Consider the following 24,606-nt stretch of genomic DNA (forward strand, 5'->3'; position numbering starts at 1 on the left):
ATTCACAGCTATCATTTAAAATACTAAAAGTATAATTGTGGGATTCTGAGTTCACCTGCCTTTTTTAAAAGTTTCTGTATTCATTTTTGGTGGATGGGGTATTCACTGAACACTTCATTTCTAACGCACTGCAGAGATCCAATCATGTTAACAGCACATGATATGGCTCACAAACAAGAACGGCTCTTTCCAAAGCACTGTGGGATTAGCAAATTAAATGTCTTCTCACATTTCCACAGATTGTGTCTGCTTCATTCTTTTATACTGTGCTGTTGAAAACTAGGAGCTAGTTCTCAAATACAGAGAGAGGTTTGGGGCCTGATTATCAGTTTTACTACAGTCCCTTTATGCCACTGTTTGTACAAAGGGAGCAGAAATGTGCCCCTCATAATACCTCCTGTGCAAGGGGACTCCTTGGTTTATAGAACTGGTGTAAGCACCCTGACCTTGCTTCCAGGCCCCAGAATAGTGGGTGTTTTGGGGCGGGCAAGTGTTTTGGGGTGGGCTAGGGGATAGGGCATATTTTCTACTTCCTGGAGCCTACAGGGGCCATAGGAAGCAGAGCATAAGTTAAAGCAACCATATGGCTCCTCCATACACTAGACAAAACAGTGGCTTAAAGCTATCTTTGCCCCTAACCTGGGAATGGGGGAAACTGAGAATTGTATGAAGAATCAAAGTTTCATTATTCAGGTGCAAGATGGAGGCTGACTTAGTTTTTCTGTTTACTTGGCACTAAATTCACAATTTTCTCTTTAAAAATAAGTATTTTCAGTAGAACCCTACACTCATTTGTACCAGATACACTAGGTAGTTAGATCTTCCCAGTGCAGAATGTAGTGTCATATTTCTCATTTTTAATTCTGGTCATGTTAATTATTTCATCCCCATTGTATTTTTAAGGTAAAATTCCATTACATTTTATTCTTTTTCTTTTCATTGAAGTTTAGTATGCACTATATAGACAGTGGGTAGAATAAATGTGTTTTGAGATCACTTGTTTCAGTAAATGAAATCCTATTTAGGTTAAAACTATTTTATTAGTGGTAAATACGTCTCATGCCCATAAAACACTACTTGGCATAAAATGAAGAGAAAGCTACTAAAAGCTATAGATGATGGTGGGAATGCATGCACTACAAACACCCCTTTCAATGGCTTCATTAAAACATTCAGAAAAACAACTGGAATTGCACATGAAGCCAAAAAAAGAAAAAAAAAAGACACCAAAAGGCAGCAAATGAACAAGGGGCCCTTTGCACCTACAGTAACTTGTACTGATATATACAAGATAGGAATCCCAACATATTTATATATGCTGGAACAGCTCTTACAAATGATATAGAATTAATTTACAAAATACCTAAAGTATGGTCCTTCAGTGTTTTTATTCACATCTTCTACCCACTTAGCTACATTATATTCTCTTTTGAACCAGGGGTTTAAATACCTGCAGAAAGCAATGGAAGGAACAGAGAAGGCAGAAGAACAAGAAGAATAGAAAATCTGAGAACACACAGCACAAGCTCAGCAAGGATGTCTTCGTCCCCAAAATGCAAGTGAGTATGGCAAATAAATCAGTATGGATGTTGGGTGAGGAGTAGGCAATGTGTACAACTGCATGAGAAAATTTGAACTACAACAAGGCTCAAGTTCAATTAATCTGGAAATTGTTGAGGACACATTATTCATTTAATTTCCTAAGGGTGAAATTTACCTCTATGCAGAGGGCCAGGAATGATCACAAGGTAAATGTACCTCTTACGTCCTCAAAGTAGTGACATGATGAGATTTTGGCTCCTGTCCTGCAATTTACTCTCTGTGAGAGCAGGCGATCTACCCAGCTGGAATGAATTGCAGGAATGAGGCCTTAAGTGCTGCAGAGACTTTGGGCTGGCCCTCTGTACATGGATGAATTTCAACCTCACCATTTAAAATGCTCTTTTTGCCACCTCTGGTAATTTCTTTACACCTATATTGTGAACAAAAATTGGTTTTAATAATTTTGTGTGATCTGATAAAATTGCAAAGAGGGCTGCATAATTGATCTGATATTTTACCCTGTGAAACCTTGATTACCAAAAGAACCACTTAAAAAAACCCATGTATGTGTTTAAGTTACACACAAACTATTGTTATTTTATTCCATGGTTAGCAGTAATATTACAACAGGTAAAGACAGTTGTTTTGTAACTAACTTCCCTTGCCCACCAATAGGAAGTTCACTTATTTGTACTGAAACCTTTCCTCTTCTCCCTTTGTAGTGTTAACAATAAAATGGGATGTAGACACTGCACAACTTGTTTGGTGCAATTTACATTCTGCATTTCTGGTATAACAATCACTATGGTGTAACAGTTATTTATATCACTGCATTTATATAATAGGGATCAACAGAATCTGAAACAGTAAATGAAATGTAACAACAAAAATGCAAATATTCTTTTTTCAATTACTATAAATACCTTTGGGTCAGATCCCACAGCTCTTATTCATGTGAGCAGTCCACTGATCTCATGAGTGAACTGTTTCCTCAAGGGATTGATTTTACGAGAACAGGACAGGAAAGTTTTTCTTTTTCTTTTTTTGAAACCACAACGCAGTGTTCTACAATATTCCAAACCATGTCAAAGTCTAAAACCTGTCGCAGGTTGTTGTTTTAAAAAAACCTCCTTAGACCTCCTTTTTTTGTTCTGGAACGTCGTCTCCCTGCCCCGCATAAGCACAGCCACAGCTTTCAAAAAGTATTCGCCCCCAGCCGCAGTTGCCTCCAACTTGTCTGTCTTAATTACAGACGAGTGAAATCAGTAGTGCTTTATGCTTTCCAACCTGGCTTCTTCGTCAAAAGTGGAAGTTTTAAGCTGTGGTGCAGCCACAGATGAAGTGCTAGCAAATCAACAGGCTGGCGCCGGTATCGTTTGGATCTGCTGTTACAGTTTTAGCTGCTGATGTAGCTATGGATTCCCTGGCAAGTCAGCCAGAGCTGCAGTCCTTTTAACCTGCACTTTTTATCTGAAGAGGTCTTTGGGTAACCATGAAACACTCCTGATCTATCTTTTTAAAGTAGAAAATAAAATGTAATGTGGCAACAAAGCATGCAGTTGTTATACAATAATGTTTGTGAGCTTCCGAGGCCCAGTTACATACAGATAACTTCCATTCCTTCCCACCAATCTGCATATAGACAGGTTTATATGATGTCACTGCAGACCACTGAATTATATCAGGAGAAAGCTCTCAGATTGATTTTTGTAGTCATCTGTGCATCAGTCATCATTGAAATCCAAAATTACTTTGAATGATAAATTCTTATTTGGAATAAATCTGTCATTAAATCTAAGCTAAAACTAGACCAATGGCTTGATCTGGCTTGTAGCGCAACATGCAATAATGCAGAAGACCCGGGTTCAAGAGTGATCTCACACCTCAGGCTGGCAAGGAGGAGGGCTGAGCTAGCGCTGCATCAGCAGGAGCACCTCCAAGCGGTCAAAAGTGTTTTGCCACAGTGAGACTACTGAATACTCGGGGGAAGGGACTTTTCATGGGATAAAAATGGCAGCCCAGAATGAAGGAACAGGTGAAACTGACCTGTGATCCCGATTCCCTGTATGGGGGTGGTGAGAACCCCCTTGGCTTATGCCTTGGGTTGGGATTTGGTGGGCGAGAGAAAGCCCAGGCTCAGATACATGGGTTACCCTGCTGCAAAAACACAATATATAATAGAAAAATCTAAGCCAAATCATGTTTATATCAATTATAACAATGAGGAAGATGCACACTTAGATTAACAGAATTAACAAAGAGAACCAGTACTGCTAATTGGCAAAACACATCTTACTAGGACATGTTTTAACACATATCCATTTTATTGTCAGGATATTCGGAAAGTCTGTATTAGCTTTCTTGAATAATACTCATTGATTTTAACAGAAAACTATTACTTTATCAGACCACTCAATCAATTCTGTTGTAGAAACTTTGGAAGAACATGCTGGCCCTGTTAGTCAACATTTTCTCTGTATGGAGTGAACCACCTGACTTCATTAAATAAAAATTCCCAAGGGTTTTTTTGACTCATCTGGAAGCAATTAAAAACTGACAAAAATAGTTGTAAGTGTCTAGGTAGAGCTATGACATTTATCAGGAGCCTTACATCAACCAAGAAACAATCGGTTAGATTTCAAGGCACACACAAAATAATGCCTGGTATGTTTTTCAGGAATTGCATGAGATGCTTGCTATGTGCATCCCATAGTAATACTAATGAGAGCATATGGCTGAAACCCTACCCAATGCTTCAGAAATTCAGAGGAAACTAACAGTTTAATTTGTGGGCCAATTTCCAATCAGTTGCACAACTGTGCACACAAAACAGTGCACCTAATTAGTGCATGCAGTCACTGCAAATATATGCATAAATCGGGTATGTGTGTGTAAATGCACATCTGGTAGCTTCCTGTGCAAATGCTTGAATTCTGCACACATTCAGAGTATGGCACAAATCAGACTCATAATGGGTTAATTTACAGTGGATCTTGTTTACTTATTTGAGACAATAGTTTGGCACCTTATTATTTTCTTTTCACTGTGTGCACTATTCAGCTCCCAGATGTCACATAGGAAATATTCCAATCGCTATTATCCATTGTCTCAGGATATATTTTATTAAGGTTCTTCCACATTTATCTGAGAAGTTAATGAGGTGAATTTGTCTTGAAAATATTGCATGAACCCTAAGGCACCCTAAAAGCAGCTGGCATCATATTTTTGTTAAAACAAACAACAAATGTTTTGGTCACAGTAACAGATCATTCCTTGTCAGTTCTGTTCAAAATGTGATTTCATATTTCTAATTATACCCTATGTGTGACCCCCCCCCCCATACAATTCTCTCCTCTCTTCACTGCAGAAGTGTTGCTTGGGAGGATCCAGTTTTGTAGCCTGTGAAACCTGCTCTCCTCATGGCTGATCTTCTTGCAGACCAGACTCTTGATAAGGAGTCTTTGCAATCACCAACCTCTCTCACCCATCCCCAAAGCAGACACCTTCAGGGGAAAGGGTGTCTTCCCAGCCCACGTAGTCTAGCAAGTATATTTCAGGAACACAGATGCTCTGTGCCACCCCCTTATAGGTTGCTGCTCTGCCCTCTGTAACAGAAGTCTGAGACTTACTTTTCAGCACCAGGTGCTGCCTCTGACTGTTACCATTTCTGCTTACACTATACTCAGCAGCAGGGAGGAAACGAGAGAATTAGATATGGCAGAAATTATAGGTCACATTAAAAAGACAAAATGATACAGACCAAGACAGGTTTTTAAGTTACTGTGATCCTCGCTATTGATTCATTCTCATTTATTTATTTATCCCGAAGTTCTCAGGTATTTTAAATACACAAGCTAAGCATCACAGAACAGGGGAGAAGATGCTTTCTGCTCTTTAACCTTCACTAGAAATACAATTCTCTTCCCAGGTGATGGGTTAATGTTAGAGTAAAAAAGTTTATCTGTTCTCTATAGGCCAAATTCAGCCCTGGTTAAGCAGACACAGCACCATTGACTGTAACAGAGTTATGCCAGGCGTGAATTTGGTGCTATGTTTTTAAGCCTTGTCTTCAGAAATAAAAGTCAAAAAATGAAAGAGAGCACAAAACAAGTTTCGAAAGAAGAACTTGCAATCTCATCTGCACTCTGAGCAGGTTAGTCAACCAGGCTAATTTGCTCTTATCAAATTATCTCATGCAAAGGAAGAAAACCAAACAATCAACATTCCAATAAGAGTTTATCAGCATTAAGACCAAGGGGACAGGGATGCTGCAGTCACTTGAAAGTTAAACTCCTCCAAGGGATTTAAGAATAATGTTACTGGTTTTGTACTGCCATTTTTAACCATGCAATGTTGTAGCTATTAAATGTCTCAAACTATTAATGTTTGTAATCTGTAGCAAAGACTCATCTATGTGAACCTTTGGAAACTATGTATGCAACAAATGTATATTGAACTTGGAATACTCAAGTTTTGGAACAAACTCAAAATCCTTTAGCTGAAAAAGGCCAGGCCCACAGAAAATCTAGTAGTATCATCGGCAATACCAGGCAGTACTCAATACCTGGAGGGCCGATGAGAAGCACAGTCAGGAAAGTTACTGAAATACTTTCCTCATGGATTGTATTTTCTAAATGGACAACCTACCTAATTCTCAATTACTGAGGGACAATCTCCACTCATTGATATATTTTGCTTTCCACAACCAAATCTCTGTATAACTTTTCAAGAGTGATGTACCCGAGTATTCGGATTCTAATATCTAAACTGTATTGTTAAATCTATTCACCTACATTTGGGTTATTGCTGATTATGTACTCTGTGTATCATATGACTTTTAAAAACAAACTTTGTATTTGTGGATAATCTAAGCACTATACCCAGATGTACAGATACTCTTTTCTCAACCTATGTATTATATCATTTTTTTAACATTAGCTTTGATAACATTTTTTAATCTATTAGCTTCCAGCAGGACTGGTATCAAACTCTTCTGCCAGTATGGGAGATACATTAGTACTGATGACACGGGGAGAGGGAATAATCATTTCTGTCAGGGCAGAGAATTATAAATTCTTAAATGGCACAGTAATGACAAAGGAAGCCTAATGGAAAATGTTTGACAAGCCTAGAGGTTACGGTTCCACCTATTCACCATCCTTTCAGATAAGGGGTCTAACTAAGTAGACACAGATAATATAGAGTATTTCTCACAAGAAGAATAGCAAATATGGGCCTATTCAATAAATTAAAAAAAAACAAAGAAGGCAAGAAAGCAAATCTAATAATTCTGTAACTGACTATGTGAAGCTTGTACATGTATGACAGTTTTACAAATGAGCTCAATTCTTATTTGTTTAAATTAATACATACATGCCCATTTCTTTATTTTTCCCTTACTGGATCAGATCGAAAGCCTATTGAAGTCAATGAAAAGACTTACACTGACCTCAGTGGGCATTGTATCAAAGATTGTGCATGGACAGTCTCATTATGTTCTGATCCCAGTGGTTTGAGAAGATATTCCGGGTCAAACATGATGGCTTAGAGCACTAAACTGTAAATGTGTCCTCAAAGCACAGTTAGGTTCTTTTCCTAAAACCTCTGGGTGGGGACTCAGAGATAGGAAAGTGTGTCCCCAGGAGGACCAGTGTCCTCTGAAGTGGTTCCATCTGGGGTGAGGGCAAAGGAAGGAAAATACGTTATCTGAAATTCACTACTTGAACAGGACACACTCAACAATGGCAGTTTACAGTAGACAAAAGCCTGTCACCCCCGGTGGGGTTTACTATAGGTCTGACTGCGAAGAAGAAAAGTAATAATTAATTGTTTTTTAAAAAGTAAAAAGAGATAAAAAACACCTTTGTTAAACCATTTACCAGTCAGTACTTTGAGTGAGCCACAGGGGACATCTGTAGTTTCTACTTTAAAATGCTCAATGTAAATGAAAGTAGCATTAGTTTGTAAGCTGTTCTTTTCTGCTTTGCTGTTAAAGGGTCGACTTACTCAGTTGAATTAGACCGTGGCCTATATTTTTTGCCTCTGATTTTCTTTCTGTTTCCTCCTATATTACCTGAAAGAGATCAGAGAATAAAGGCAGACCAAATAATATCTTGATATGTACATGTACAGCATTCTAAAAATGTTTATAATTCATGTTCGTTACCTCCCTGCCAAACTAGTGGTATTGCCAGCTTCAGCCATTCAAAAATCAAGAGTCAGGCCTCCCCAAAAAGCCATGAGCTTTTATTTGCCATCCGGTTTCTGAGCCTTTAGGGTGCATTTGGGTCACATTTTCAAACTTTTCTCTGCAACCATGAGAGGTAGAAACTTACATTTTAAAATATAAAAGCTGAAATTCTCACCCAGTTAGAACCTGCCAGAGCTGGGGCTCTAAGGTAAACACTAAATATTGTGAAACTCACAATACAATCATAAGGGTTGGAATCACTAAGCACCTCATGGTTGATTTCTCCACATTTTTCATGTCCTCTCACGTTGGTGTTAGAACAATGGGTGAAACCAAGGTGATGTAAGTTCTATGTAATTAAACATCCCACTAACAGCTTTGTGTGCTAGTGATCTCTTCCTAAAATATTTAATATATTTAGAAAAAATATCCAATACACGAGCTAAAAGGGACCCTGTCAACTTGAATCTTCTGAAGTTGACTCAAAACAATACAGTTTGCTAACAGAAACACATTACTCATAGTGCCAATTTTTAAAAAAATTCCTTTAAGAAAAAATTGTTCGGGGCTTTTCTACTCCTCTTGCCTGTTGGAAGGGTCTTTTAAGTGAGCCTACGACCCCATAGTTTCATTTTCGGCTCTACTGCTGGTAAACACCAACTATTGCAGGGCTTGTAAAAAGGCATGCACCATCAACAACACAGCACAATTGGCTATGCACAAAATGCTGCTGCAACAAATACACTGAAAACAAAATGAGTAAAATGCCCCAGTCTCTTTCAATTGTATTAATCTTAGTAGATACAGGTAGCAATAACAGGTAAAACATTGTGAGAGAATTGTGCATTTCAAGTTACCGGTGTCCTTTTAATGCCCAACCCTGTGAGGGACTGAGCACCAAATGCAGTGGGCTAACATCAGTGGGAGTCGAGGATGCTCTGTACCTCACTAAAGGTAGTCAGCTCTGCACAGGATTGGGCCCCTTAAAAATTAAAACAGGATCATTGAGAGACGGATTCTCCACCACTTTGCATGAACTCAGCAGCAGTGGAGAGGAGAGGCCACAGGGAAACAATTCCTGCTCCCTGATCCTGCACCAATGACCCAATGAGAAAGCAACTTTAACTCATGAGGTCTCTCCCTTCCCCACCTTCCCCTTACACTAGGGTAAGGAGGTGGCTGGTACTGGAGCCAGCTCTGTGCCACCAGAGAACCCCCCTGTACTGACTATTTCTGGCCAACCGAATTCCTCTTTGCATCTTTTGACTGGTACATAGAGGACCAGAGAATCTGGCATGCATGTGCACATGCAGACCTGCATATAAAAATTGGGCATTCTGAATATATGAATTGTCAGACTGGACTTCCTCCTAGAAACTATTACGAATGGAAGGCTGCATGGAACGATAAAGATAATTTCCATATATTTGGTCTTGAATTTAACCTATAACCTCAATATCATCAGGCATTAACAACCTTGACCTCCACTGTGAAAAAATATACACATCTAAATGTACTGGTACACATTTTTAGCATAGTTGCTAAAACTGTATTAAATTTACAAAGACAAACCACGGATCCAGTATTGTTGCCCATACACTGGTAAAACTCCCAGTGTAGCTGGTGGGAATTTTGCCGGAGGGGCTGCAGGATGAGGCCTTACATTGGCAGAAGCCTTTAATTTCTAAAATTTAACTGATTTACATTTAACATAGTTGTTCTCAGATGAGTGGCATCATCTGGGCAAGAATGTTATTTTACAGTCTTCCATGCATATGGGGAAGTGTGTACTTGTGCTCTCCCCAAGAGAAGACTAAGAAGTAGACTGTGCCTTCCAGTTTCCTCCTGCTCTGGGTGGTGTATGTAGAGGAGAAAGGTAGCTTGTGCCAGCCCTAAACTTGATGCAGTCTATGTTTCCAAGCACAGCTGCACTGGCTGGAACGTTTGGCCGTGAAACTTCGCCCACGCGCAGGGAGAGAAATTGTGGTATGGATAGCCAACACAGGAGCAGTTGGGACAAGCCACAATCTGGATTTTAGTAATAATCTAATTCAATAGAATTTAGCCTTGGTGATCAGTGACTGGAATGATCATTTGTCTAAAAAACTTAAGGCCAGGTTTTCAAAGGTAGTTAGCACTTAAAGATGCAGATTGGTGCCTAGTAGGATTTTCAAAAGCACCTAATCACTGAAGTCAATGGGGGTTAGGTACCTAACCTGCTTAGGCACTTTTGAAAATCCCCCAGGTGACTGCCTGCATCTTTAGATGCCTAAATACCTTTAACATCTGGCCCTCAGAGCCTTATTTCCAAAATTTAGCATTTCCTGTTTTGATATGTTTGACCCTGTTTGCAATGATCAGCTGATTTCAAGCAACAGGGATAAACCTCCAAGGAATTTAGTTCCTTGTTAAACTCTTAAATATACATCTCTTAATCTCTGCCTTTGAAAAGCTGCAGTGGGGCCATTCTGATGCTCTTGTGGGCAATTCAATTAGAGGGTTAAAATTCTTAATTTTTCATATAAAAAGAAAATTGGGAGATGTTTTTCTTCTCTGATATTTATTTTTTTTCATCCAATGTATCACCCCCAGGTATTCTCAAAGATATACCTTTCCAAGGCAAAGTGGCTACAGCCAATGGAGTGGCATGCTTTACAACATATCAAGCCATAGAATCTCGCCCATTCTCCTCAAGTGGCACAAAGGAAGCAGAACTATCTGTATCTTCCCAACTGACTCAGGCCCAGTGCATCTGCATCCTAGGCCTTCCCCACCCCCAGACTCTGAGTGGGCATGAGTAAAGATGGGTAGGGGATGTGGTTGAAGCATGTTGTGCTCAGATAATAACTTGCTTGTGGGCAGGTCCTAGGGATCATTACCAGCTACTAAAGTTTAGAGTATCCCTGAAGCTGCTCTAAACTCTGCAGGAGCTGTGGCCAGCATAAAACCAGCAAGAGACTTGGAGAGCTGTAAATGGCTCACTTGTGGTTCCCCACTGTAGGCACAGCAGAGAATTTGGGCCATTATATCTGTATTAGGGTTCCTCTTAATTGAATATATGCTGCATATATGTTTCAGGTTTGCACTCAAAGGACTGTTTGAAAGTAACAGTTGAATAGTACTGTCTAAAATTGTATTTAAAATTGCAGTTTGGCCCATTGCCACAGACCTGGAATAATTCACCTCTTGGAGTCGAAGGGTCCAGAGCTCCTGCTGTTAGTGATACAGCAAAATGTACTAGTATGTTGTGCTGTTAAATCCAACTCCCAGGTTAAGAACAAAATGTACACAATTTTAGGGAGTCATGTTCCTGTCCATAGAACAATTAAATTGTCAGCATATTGGTAGTGACACCCAGGTGGGTTCTTTCTGTAATCAGCATAAAAGTTCTCCCTTACCTTGCCATGAGTTACTTCTAGGTCTCCCATTTTCACAGATGTCTGAAATATGCTTTGTGTCTGGGATCCTTTCACTCCATGAATGAGATAATCCATTTGACCTGGAATAGGAAGGCTCATCGGTGACTGTTGTTAGGTTACCTTCTCATAATTATATATTGGTTTGATGAGTTAGAAACATTCACAGTTCCAGGGTTGGGTCACAAAACAAAGCCCGAAGGTCTGTCTGCACCAACAGAGTGCACTGGTTTATGGTAAAGCGCTGCAGCTAAGTTTTGCTAGTACTGGCCATTCCTGCAGTGGTTCAGTGTGTCCACATTCACTAGCCTGGGTTCTGTAAATTGGTTCAGGGTGACCACTCATAGCACTTCATCCAACTGTTGCTATCCCAGTGCACTGCAAGCTTCCTAAGGCATCTTTCTAGCTATCTGTTCCTAGCTGTAGCATGCCCTTCCCCCCCTCCCCAATCATTGATTCCATCCTGACTGAGGAATGCATGCTAAGGCCTCACACAACTGGAGGGAAACATGATGATGGAAGGTGGTTGGGAGGATTCCCCATTACATTTCTTCTCCTACCTCTAGCCCTGGAAGCCCAGGATGATCATGATGAGCACCAACGGACCTAGGTGGGGGTGCTCTAGGAGCTAAAGAGCTCATTCTCAGCTGAATAAACGGGCATGGGTTAGGGCTGTCGATTAATCGCAGTTAACTCGTGCAATTAACTAAAAAAAAATTAATCTCAATTATAAAGTTAAATCACAGTTTTAATTGCACTGTTAAACAATAGAATACCAATTGAAATTTATTAAATATTTTGGATGTTTTTCTACTTTTTCAAATATATTGATTTCAATAACAGCAGAGAATACAAAGTGTATATTATTTTTTATTACAAATGTTTGCACTGTAAAAATGATAAACAAAAAATAGTATTTTTCAATTCACCTCATACAAGTGCTGTAGTGTAATTTCTTTGTCCTAAAAGTGCAACCTACAAATGTAGATTTTTTTTTTGTTACATAACTGTTTTGTTTTTGAGTGCAATGTAAAACTTCAGAGCCTACAAGTCCACTCAGTCCTAATTCTTGTTCAGCCAATCGCTCAAACAAACAAGTCTGTTTACATTTACAGGAGATAATGCTGCCCTCTTATTTACAATGTCACCGGAAAGTGAGAACTGGCATTTGCATCGCACTTTTGTAGCCGGCATTGCAAGGTATTTACATGCCACATATACTAAACATTCATATGCTCTCATTTTCAGGTGATATTGTAAACAAGAAGCAAGCAGCATTATCTCCTGCAAATGTAAACAAGTTTGTTTGTCTGGGCGATTGGCTGAACAAGTAGGACTGAGTGGACTTGCAGGCACTAAAATTTTACATCGTTTCATTTTTGAATGCAGGGTTTTTTGTACATAAATCTACATTTGTAAGTTCAACTTTCATGATAAAGAGTTTGCAATACAGTACTTATATTAGGTGAATTGAAAAATATGATTTATTTTGTGCAAATATTTGTAATAAAAAACAAATATAAAGCAAGCACTGTACACTTTGTATTCTGAGTTATAAATGAATTCAATATATTTGAAAATGTAGAAAACATCTAAAATATTTAAATAAATGGTATTGTATTATTATTTAACAGTGTGATTAATCGCATGATTAATTGTGATTATTTTTTTAATCACTTGACAGCCCTAATACGGATATCTTATTCTTTTTGTGAGCTGGAGATTGCAGTGTGGTCTATATACTCAGAACCTATATGATGAACTAATGTATTTCTTTCTTCTCATGTTTTCCTCTACGATCCAGATATGTGTTTGCTGAGGGCCAGTATCTACAGGGAGAAGATCCTTATAGAAGACTCCTTGCAACACAGCTAGTTCTGCTTCCCACTTCCTTTGCCACATGTGGCGGTGGCAACCCAGGATGATTGTTAGGTCTACAAGAGGGGATGGAAGTAGACAAGTGGTACCTGGAGACTCATGGCAAGGTAAAACAGAGATTGTTTGTTTATTTACTTGGGAGAAGCTCAAGTGTATTTGTATATTTTAACTGTATATCTGAATATACTAATGTTCTTCCACCTCTTTTCTCCTTTGGAGGACAAGAATCTGATGGAGACTGCTTAGGTAGTTCCCAGGAGCTCGGGTCACTCACAGGTCACCCTAAGCTATTTATTTATTTATCACACAGATATTTATGGATTCAAGCATATTTCCAGGATTAAATATCTTAAAACTGATACATTCTTGGATAATTTTTCTCCTACTAGTTTCTTTTACAGGTGCGACGGGTGGCCCCCACTTTTTACTGTGCTTTGAGTTCACTGTTTTATACTGGAGTGTTATTATAAAGTTAGCTGTTAATATTTTAATGACATGCTGAATTCTCTTCAACTAACCGTTCATAGTGTTTTCCAGCATCAATGAGACCAAATGAGTAAAGCCTCGGCTGCTCTTTGGTCTGCCCAGAGATGTGGGTATTTGTGGACAGAGTGTCCTGAAGGCAATTTGCCTGATAGGTGGGTATAACATCATGGGGACTGAACTGAAAGGATCAGTTAATACTGGGATTGTTTCAATGCCTTGTTTTCTGTCCACATTAGTAGTATGAAAGAGGCATTACCCAAACTTGCTCAACAGTGGTGCAACAGTACCTGAACTGTTGAAGTAACAACATTCAATTTCTCTGGCATAAACAGACCTTAGCATTGTACAGTAAATAATAAACAAGTGAAAGCAACATGAAAGAAATGGAAGTATGAGACGAAACAAAGGCATATAATGAAGAGAAGAGTTACATAATGTTCAGTTAAAAAAGTTAAACCATTTTTTCTTAACTGGAATGCAAACCTGCTCCACTGCTGAATACAAGACCTATGGAATCTTGCTTTCCCAGGATTTGGTTAGAACCGAGAAACGATTTTGCAACTGAAGACGTTGCATCATTTTAAGATTAACTTTCACTCCCTGGAAGTAAATTATTTATCCCCCCACAAAAATAAAAGCTTTAGCCAAAAAGGGGAGTGTGGTTAGTTAATTACATCTCAAGTACTGTTCCCTTGAAGGATACATTTGTCTTAGTCATGGATTTAAATGGGATACTTTCAAGGAAATGGAATGTGAGGCCTATATAGTATATACAGTTTCACATACTTGCTATGTTCAGCAACTTTAAATGGGCTTTAAAAATTTAAAAAACTTTAAAAATTGAGTGAATTTTATCAATTGCTCATTTATAAATTATCCAAAGGGAGAAGAAATAGGAAGTTTAAAAAAATATTCAGTTCTCCTATGAGAAGGACTGTATTCCTATTACACACTGCTCCTTGTAAATCATTTTGAAGTGCCAGTTAAACAGGAGTTTCATAATTAAAGTATCTGATTGCAAAATGATGGCAGAGCATGGTGAGTTTATCAACCACTAATGTACTATGAACATTTTGCAATGAATTTGTCATTTTAAAATGACGTTGATGTCTTTTCTAAGCTATTGGTGCCACAACATACTAGCAAACTCTAAACAAATTAATAATGTATCTTTTTGGATTAGTACTTAACAATGGTACAATCTACTGCTCTAAGGGACTAAGAATAGTCAGCACAAGGTACCCGTGTTTGCAAGATCAAGTCCTAGATTAACACTTGATTGACAGGTTTCAGAGTAACAGCCGTGTTAGTCTGTATTCGCAAAAAGAAAAGGAGGACTTGTGGCACCTTAGAGACTAACCAATTTATTTGAGCATGAGCTTTCGTGAGATGCATCTGATGAAGTGAGCTGTAGCTCACAAGGGCTCATGCTCAAATAAATTGGTTAGTCTCTAAGGTGCCACAAGTCCTCCTTTTCTTTTTACTTGATTGAAAGTTTAGTATATTAGTCTAGAAATAACATTTATATAAACTGTGAGCACCACACTCATTTCTGCAAGTCAGCAAGAATAAAAATATGTTTCACTACGTCTAGGTCTACTACAACTACAAGGAGTTACCAATGACATTTACAAATAAGGATACAAAAATAACATTCATATTAACTAGTTTATTTTTATAACTCTTATTGAAACATGACAGTATCTCTTTTCTTTGATTACGTGAACATGATATAAAATTCACAGGATTTTTTATTTATTGTTTTGTTTTTGAACCTGCCAAGAACACTATAGTCTTCTTGGAAAGCAATTTCCAAGCAGAGAGAGATGCTGAAAATTAGATTATACAAACCTTGGACAGCAATGTAAATTATACTTATTCTCCTTTGATTTTTAATAATCAACAGTTTGGGGCACTTTATGTAGGGGTGACAAAAAATCAGTAATCAAAGAATAAAAGATGCCATTTTTAACATTCCACAAAGAAAGAAGAAGGACTCAAACCTGCTGCAAAACAATGAAATGTTCTGACTAATGGAATAATGTGTGATGGAACAGGTAGAAATCTGAAAATGCGACAGAAAAGCAGACCTCTTCTTAGAACTAGATGCTGAATTTGTGCTGACTCCAGGAGGCATGTCGCTATAAAAAGAGTCGGCCTCTCCAGGCTTTTTTACATAATCTCCCTGTGGTATTTGTCTAAAGCATAATAAACATTTTAAAGTTAGAAAACAAGACATGCACACATAAATATTAGTTTAGGAGAAAGAGGAAGAGATAACACTCTACAGGAGGAAACTGTTATACCACACACAATAAGAATATTAATAAACACCTCAGACTTGAAAGAGAAGTCCTTCATATTTTTGAGAATTCAGAAATGCAAGGTCAGAGGTTTAACTCAGAGAAACCTGCCTTTTAACTGAAAAAATCTGGCTGAGATTTTCAAAAGTCACGAGTTAGTTTTGGATGCCTCAGGTTTTGGATAATCAATTTCGGATGTCTTCAAGAGGCCTAGGTACAGGTGCTGCAGCCTGCAAAGGATAGTCAGCAACTGGGCATATGGCTATTCAGGGCAGAGAGTAAAAGGAAGTAGAAGCTGGGTCAAAAGGGCGCTAAGGGAAAGGGTTGTGTGTTCTCCCTTCCTGGCTGGTTAACCCAGGGAAAGCTTCTGGGGAATTAATGCTCAGTGTTTTTCAGTTGCTTTGGTTTTTGTGTTTGAACCAAATGAATGAACAAACCCCAAAGAAAGAGTCTTAAAAGGGCTTGGAGCTTTATTTCCATTCCCTAGCTGGTGAAACTGCCAATCAGTCTGCATACCCATTCTCTGAAAATCAGACCACTTTAAGGTGTCTCCAATAAGGACACCCAAAATCACTGTTTAAAAATCTTGACCTTCATCTCAAACAAGGTTCACTTTAAAGCCCTCTAGCACTCTAGAAGCATAAACTGCAAGTCCAGAATTGTATTTTTAAAGCAAATGTAGTGCTTGTGAAAGGGATTAGGTTGTTTGGTCAGACAGAGAATTAACTATGGCAACTCAATTTTAGTAGGATTTACTCCTGGATCTCCAAGTGGGTTTAAAATGCACATTTTTTTCCCTCTGAAAGACAGATGACAACATGATGCTGACTTCCTTTAATTTGCACTGACTTCCACTTTGCTAAAGGTACTGGTTTGAAGGATTTCATCATCTGCTTGCTTGAATGACAGCTCCTAGTTTCGAGTTATCCCCTGGAGCTGCTGCAGCTTTACAGTTCACTGTGTCGGAAGTTTACACAAGGGGAATTTTGGACTACAGCAGCAGAACTTATTTTTTTCTGAGCTCCTGTGTGCAGGCTGAGGTTTTTTTTAGTACAGTGTTACTTGGCTGCAGTATAGTAAAGTCACTATCTTGAAATATTCATCTGAGCACCTCACTTCAAATGTAAATCATTACTAGGGTGTTCCCTTTAGGCTTAAATTTTAACTTTTAATTCTTTTCCATTTTGTCAACAATCAGTCTCTGAGTAAGTATTACTCATGAGATTGCTTGAAGAAGAAAAGTGACAGGAAAGACAAAGAAAAGCTGCTAGCCCAGAAGTATTATAGGGTTTATTATATAATCTTTTCACCCTTTTAGATCATGCCTTCTGTTCTATGTTCCTTCTGTCATTCATCCAAGATTTGTTTCTGTTCTGATTAAACAACCTTTTCAATTATCAGAGGGGCAGCTGTGTTAGTCTGGATCTGGAAAAGCGGCAAAGAGTCTTGTTGCACCTTATAGACTAACAGATGTATTGGAGCATAAGCTTGCGTGGGTGAATACCCACTTCGTCGGATGCATGTATCGTATTCACTCACGAAAGCTTATGCTCCAATTCGTCTGTTAGTCTATAAGGTGCCACAGGACTCTGAACCTTTTCAATGTTTGCAATTAGAAGCAAATTATTTGCAAAGAGATTAAAATGTTCCATGTTTCTGAAGCACACCCATTTATCAAAATATATAATCACATCCCACTCATCCCTTTAACCATGATTTGAGGAAAAAGTTCCAATTTATGAACAACCGATCCCACTTTTCCTCTGATAGTGAATTTATAACCATCGGTTATCACTGTCCTCTGCAGATAATTCTCGCAGGTCAAAAATGTCTCCCTAATTCTAATGGATAACTTGTCTGTTCCTTTAATCATTAGCAGAAGATGCCCAGTTCAATATATATATATATATATATATATATATTCACTATATCTGAAAAGTAATGCACATTGGGAACATTATCCCAACCATACATACATTGAGTCTAAATTAGCTGTTACCACTCAAGAGAGATCTTGAAGTCATTGTTGAAAGTTCTCTGAAAACATCCACTCAATGTGCAGCAGCAATTGTAAAAGCTAACAGAATACTAGGAACCATTAGAAAAGGGAAAGATAATAAAATAGAAAATATTGTAATGATGATGTACAAATCACTGATATGCCCTCACCTTGAATACTGCGTTTCAAAAAAGAAATATTAGAATGGAAGAGGTGCAGAGAAGGGCAAATGATTACGGATATGGAACAGCTTCCATATGCAGAGAGATTAAGAAGACTGTGACTGTTCATCTTAGAAAAGAGATGACTAAGGGGGGGATATGATAGAGATCCCTAAACTCATGAATGGTGTGGAGAAAGTAAGTATTATTTACCCCTTCACATAATGGAAGAACGAGGGTTCATCTGATGAAATTAATAGGTGGCAGGTTTAAAACAAAAATAAGGATGTACTTCATGCAATGCACAATCAACCTGTGGAACTTATGCTGGGGATGTTGTGAAGGCCAAAAGTATAACTGGGTTCAAAAAAGAAATAGCTAAGTTCATGAAGAATAGGTCCATTAATGGCTCTTAGCCAAGATGGTCAGGGATGCAATGCTATGCTCCTCATGTTTCTAAACCTTCATGTGCTTGAAGCATCTGGCACTGGCCACTTTCAGAGACAGGATACTGGGCTAGATGGACCACTGGTCTGACCCAGTATGGTCTTTCTTATGTTCTTATGATAAGAGACTCCCACAAACCAGTCTTCCATCATCCCTCTGCTGTACTGATGCAGCTGCGCCGCTGCAGCATGTCTAGTGAAGACGCTCTATGGCAATGGGAGAGAGCGCTCCCATCGGCATAATAAAACTACCTCTGCAAGTGACAGAAGCTATGTCAGCGGCAGAAGCTCTCCCACTGACATAGCACTGTGCACCCTAGCGCATACGTCGGTGTAACTTATGTTGCTCAGAGGAGTGGTTTTTTTCACACCCCTGAGCAACATAAGTTATGCCAACATAGACAGTAGTGTAGACATAGCCTAAACAAATCTGCATTTGGCAGGACCTTGCTGCTACACGCCAAGCATTCTAAGTGAGAGAGAGAGAGAGAGAGTACTACAAAGGTAGAGGGCATGGAGTGCAAGTTCAGCAGGTGGCAGCAGCCGATATAGCAGTATCTTGGACCAAGACAGTGTAATAACTGCATTAAACAGGAGGAGATTGGTTGGTGGGGGAAGGCAGAAGAATAATCAGTGAGCAACTCTCTCTTTGGGTCTGATCTTCCACACTGAAGCCTATTTGAGTTTGGCCTTTGACTTGAATGAGTGCAGGATCAGGCCCTTGCAGTTAGGGATAGGAGGGTAGCAGGGTAGGTGGAAGGAAGCACAGTTTGGGGGACGGAGTGGGTTCTTCCTGGAATCAACAGCTGGACCTTGGTTTATGGGAAGAGTGATTCAATTAGTTTTACATTGCTTGTCTGAATCAATGTGAATCTTTGAACAGATCAGCATTTGGTTTAGACAGTGGAGCAGATTGTGTCACATTTTTCCAAACTGGCTCATACATCCTCACTGCTGATTCTGAACTCATACTAGTTTTACATTGGTGTAACTCCAGTGACTTCAGTAGAGTTGCTCCTGATTTATATCAGTGTGAACTAGTCCTGGAACTGTATTCTCATCTTGGTATATTCTCATACATATTAACCCATTTTTATCTAAATCCAATTTTATGGATCCTCCTTGTTCTGAAGTGCATTATCCTGAGTTCCAGGTTGTATATAAAACATAACTCAAATATAAACTTGCAGGATATATATGAGACTATTTGAGTTGTAACAGCAACATGGACTTTAACATCTATCTCTGTCATTGAAATTATTTTCTTCAAATTTATCTATGAATTTAATTTAACTAAAATGTATTTAATCTAAAGGTATAACTACAGGAATGAATTTGGTTTGGATAATTTAATGTACATCAGGTTCACATTACTGCTCACTCCTCTTGGACCTCAAGAACATTTTAATCTCTAAAAGCATATTTGGTTTTTGCTCTACTTTTATCTTTAATTATTTTTTTCTATATTTTCCTGTTCTTATTGGATGAAATACTGGCCCCACTTAAGTCCATGGGTGTTGTGCCAATGGGGCCAGGATTTTAGCCATTGTGTTTTAAGTGTTTACAGCATTTTCAGATATTTCAGGTAAGTACTCCTTTATAAAATCAGAAGATAATTTAAGGCAGTGGTTTCTGATCTTTTTTCATTTGCAGACCCCTAACATTTTCAAATGGAGGTGCGGACCTCTTTGGAAATTTTAGACATAGTCTTTTGACCCCTAGGACCTGCAGACCACAGGCTGAAAACCACTGATTTAAGGAAACATTGAAATATGACAATTCATTATCCATAGGTGCTCTCCACAAAATTCACATCATCACAAAAATGGAAAAAGACAGAAATAATCATCATTTAAAGCCTTCCTAAGGGATGTATTCACTTTACTTTTATCACATACCTCTGTCTCCGATAGTTTCTTTCCATAGAAAAGAAGAGAAAGAAATAAGAATGAATTACCAATGTGTATATATTAGGGAGAATGTGGCTGTATTCAACAGCATAAACAACAAGTAAATCTAAAAGCAATGTAGGCCAAAGTGAAATTTTGATTCTTGATGATTCCTAAATAAATCACTTTTGGAAAAGAGAACAGATGTATTAGTTCAAAACAAATCTGTAGGTTTATATTCAGATTGGACTGTTAGCGTCTCTAGGATATGCAGTGCAATGTTTTATCAGTATCTGAAACATGCTTATTCAGTCTGGGAACTTTTGGAAACCTTTGTTCTGTTTTTCAATACATATTTCTGTATTACTAGGAAAATTCACTAAATTACTGCCTAATCATACCCCAAAACATGTATTAAGTTTTGAAGCTGTATTTCAAAGAGGGATTCAGATCTTCAGGTACTGCCAAAATCAGTGGGTGGTAATGCAAAAGTGGCTTAAAGCTGTCCTTTTATTAACCTAATCCTCATAGTATTCTATGCACGCCTTTCTCCTTGCACTGTACAAGAGCAGCTCTCAACTCCCCTAATTTACATGGCACAGGCACCCGAAATTATAAAAATAGCTGGAGTATGTTCATTGTAGCCAGGTTCTCATCCAAGAAAGGGCATAACCTCCTGGCATGTTCTTGCATTTAGATATAGGGCATTCCAAATACTTAAGTCAATTATTTAATCATACTGGCATCATAAGAACGTAAGAATGGCCCTACTGGGTCAGACCAAAGGTCCATCTAGCCCAGTAACCGGTCTTCCGACAGTGGCCAGTGCCAGGTGCCCCAGAGGGAATGAACAGAACAGGTAATCATCAAGTGATCCATCCCCTGTCGCTCATTCCCAGCTTCTGGCAAACAGTGGGACTATACAGTATAACTAGGAACAGCACTGGCCCAATATTCTGAATCATTTCGGTATTATCCAAGTAATGGTATTTGAATAGTCGAGCTTGGTTTCCTTTGTCAGTATTCCACATAAAGGGGGTTGTAGCCATTCCATTTAAATCCAAATGCTGCTGACATTTTTCTAAAAGCAGATGCATTAAATCTTAACTTAATATCTGCAAAAATACTAAAATGTTTTGTTTACAGAAGAACTTCAGCACAGAAACAAAACTGAAAAAAAAAGAACATTAATACTGAAAGAAATGGACATGGCCATTTTGGCCCTGATTCAGCAAAACACTTAGGGCCAGATCCTCAGATAATATAAACTGGATATCAGCTGAGAATCTGAAACTTAATCATGTGCTTCAATCCCATCCCCATTCAACAAACCACTTAAGCACAAGCTCACGTTTGGTATAAAGTTAATGGGAATTATGCATGTCCTTAAACTTAAGCTTGTCCTTAAATGGTTTGCTTACACAGGGGTTATCTTTCTAAATTCCCTTGACCATTAATAGAGATAATTCAGTTTCTATTTGATCAGCCACCCTAAATTTGTATAATTTTCAATATTCTTGCTTTATTACTTCATATTGTAAACAGCTATCCACTGAACATATATAAGTATTTTCAAATTTATTAAAAATTGCACATTATACTTACTTGTAACCCCATCCAGTTATTCCTAAAACGAGAGCCAACACTAAAATGGTGCCAGCAATAGCCCCTACTATTATATTTGTACTAACAACACCTGGGGAAAAGTGAAAGACAAAAAACAAAATATACAGAAATTTAAAAATAAAAATATACAAAGCAGTTAAAGCACTGTTCTAGAGATTTGTTTGAGCAATTAGATCTGTGCTGAATAATTTAAAACAGCGCTAGAGTCCTGTAAATAGCATTAATATGTTTAACAAGGGACTTTTAAAATTAGAAGCCATTGAATTTTGACCACGTAAAAGAAAATGAATTGAATTAATTGATTTCCAAATCATGTTATAACTTCTGGAAGTAAATTAATCATAAAAAAAATTCAATTAAAAAAATAATACAAAGCCACTAGAAACACCTGCAATGTCTATGGAACCATATGTATGAGTCTGTGTGAAAGTATAAGAACATTAATTCTGTGATTAAAACACAAATGTTCAGTCAAATTTGATCATTCAATGGGCTGAACATTCTTAGCTTTCTAAATTTAAATAGGGGGTATCTCATATAATGAAATAGGATCTGTAATAAGATAAAATATCTTTATACCTGTATTGCAGGGGCAGGACAAGAGGACAAAAAGACTTAGAAACTCATTTTAAAATGTTCAACTTAAATTAAAAATACAGACATGTTGATACTCTGTATAACATTTATACAACACGTTGAGGCTCTCTTTATTTGGTATAGAAGATTTCTTGTTCTCAGTTCAGAGATTAAGACTTTCTGTTTCTCATTATGATCATCAAGCTCAGTGCTTCCCTTTCCAAAAGGTGATGTCCAAATACAAACCTCCAAGTGCCATATAAAGATATAAAAGTTGCCCCATATGCATATTTCTTCAGTTATTTATAAGTAGTGCTTATAAATATGCTGTAAATATGTACAATGAAATCTACATTAAGTGATCTCTCAATGGACAAATAAAAAGTGAGGTGTGAAGGGAGAGTGTCTTTTGATAGCGGCAAATGATAATTTTACTTTAAAAGCTGAAGGGAATCCTACATGAGATTTAATCATACTTATTATATGATGTCATACATTATTTTCATTATTTATATAATACTTAAAATATAAATACATAATAAAAACAGACTTTTACTATACAAAGGAATATTTGTAGACAAAATATCTATCTGTTACCCTTGACAGAGGGCTTGTTTACATGGGAAAGTTTTACCAGTTATACCAGTATAATTACACTGCTATAGTCAGACTACTATAATTCCCCTTGGGACATTCTCATTCTCAAGTAAGAATGCCTTTTTCAGTGTAGTTTATGTTGCTTCGGAAGGGGTTTAAGCTACACTGAAAAAGTTATTCTTCTTTCAGAATAAGAGTATCCACCTGGGCAGTTATACTGGTGTAGCTATAAAGGTTTAAATTCACATTTCAGTTTTTACCAATATAACTTTCTTATGTAGACAAGCTCAGAGATTAAATAAAAAATGTGTTTACATAAATCACTTATTAAATCTGAAAGTGTACGTTCTGTCACGTGTGCACATATTATGCACAGATATTATATGTTTATATGATGTGCATGTATGCAACAAGAGGCCATGTTTTGAAAATTTGGCCCTGGAGAATAAGACAAAAATATAAGCAGTGCTGCCCCTTTTATCTGATAAGGGGGGGGGAGGGGTGCGGGTAGTGGTAAAATTCTGCTAATCTTAACCAGGAATAATTCTGTTTATTTTAATAGGTTCATTCACATGAGTGAGGCAAGCAAGATGCACCTGGATTCACTTCTAGAACCCACATGGCACTCTTATGAATTCTACAGCAGTCAAGTTGTGCAGATCCAGTTGTAGGATTGAGCCATTTTTAGACCATTTGTTTTGCTTTGTTTTTTTAAAGAGAGAGATCAGGCTATCTAGGACAGTGCTACTCAAAGTGGTGGTCCGCGACAGGTGCTGGTCCGCGAGCCATCAGCTGCCAGTCTGAGCACACATTGGAAAAAACAATTGCCGGTGCCCCACATCAGATAGCTTGAGAAGAAGCACTGGTCTAGGATATTGCTATATGCTAAGTGAAGGAGTAGCTGATCTAGCTTTGCTTGCTGGACCTTCCCCCAAACCAAAGTCTAGCCTCTACAATTTGTCATTTATTAAAGTATTACCACAAATATATGCATTACACACCTTTGCCTGCCATTTCTTTATCAAATATTGAAGCATCTTTGTAAGCGGTGCTGCAGTCATCTCCTACCCAGAATCGATCACAGACACACTTAATTTCATTGCTGCAAACCTGCAGTTCAAAACGTAACCCAGAATAAAAATCACAAAATGAAATTTTTTCTCCATTATTTAGAATATGAGTTAGGTAGAGATGTGTGGAACTGGTAAAAAATTGCCTGCAAAGTTCGGTACAATATTTTTGTTGTTTCATTTTGGGAGACTGTGTCCCTCAGATTTCAGTTTTCTTTTAAAATAGATTAAATTGATAATTTCACATCAAAAACTGAGTTTCAGCACAGTAGGAATAGGAGTTATCAAGGAGTATGTTATGGCTCCCTTGGGGCAGGGCAGGTTTGAGCAGTCTGGGGATCGCTTTAAACTATGACAGGGACCAAGGGACTCTATGCCATCTTGGAATAGCCAGAACTCAGGGCACTCCAGCAACTCCAGTCTCTAG

At 38.0% G+C, this 24,606-nt stretch overlaps 1 protein-coding gene and 1 long non-coding RNA gene across 9 annotated transcripts in view; one reads left to right on the top strand and one right to left on the bottom strand.

Moving 5' to 3' along the window:
* Positions 1–24,606, bottom strand: part of ADAM22 (ADAM metallopeptidase domain 22) — a 196,248-nt gene that overhangs the window by 13,751 nt on the left and 157,891 nt on the right. For 3 of the 8 annotated variants that reach the window (XM_073334068.1, XM_073334061.1, XM_073334060.1), the window contains exons 24-30: positions 24,111–24,219; positions 21,916–22,006; positions 20,320–20,337; positions 15,516–15,710; positions 11,131–11,231; positions 7,549–7,615; positions 1,364–1,450 (exon numbers count right to left, since the gene is read on the bottom strand). In XM_073334068.1, coding sequence (XP_073190169.1) covers positions 1,364–1,450; positions 7,549–7,615; positions 11,131–11,231; positions 15,516–15,710; positions 20,320–20,337; positions 21,916–22,006; positions 24,111–24,219 — 668 coding nt within the window. The remainder of the gene's footprint in view (positions 1–1,363; positions 1,451–7,548; positions 7,616–11,130; positions 11,232–15,515; positions 15,711–20,319; positions 20,338–21,915; positions 22,007–24,110; positions 24,220–24,606) is intronic. The other 5 variants (XM_073334063.1, XM_073334065.1, XM_073334064.1 and 2 more) reach the window with 5 other exon arrangements.
* LOC140907650 (uncharacterized) lies at positions 1,442–24,310 on the top strand. The gene is made up of 3 exons (XR_012157563.1): positions 1,442–1,559; positions 12,953–13,133; positions 23,672–24,310. It is a non-coding gene; the product is annotated as an uncharacterized LOC140907650 (long non-coding RNA).

The sequence above is a fragment of the Lepidochelys kempii genome, chromosome 2 (genome assembly GCF_965140285.1).
Source record: "Lepidochelys kempii isolate rLepKem1 chromosome 2, rLepKem1.hap1, whole genome shotgun sequence".
NCBI classification, from domain to species: Eukaryota; Metazoa; Chordata; order Testudines; family Cheloniidae; genus Lepidochelys; species Lepidochelys kempii.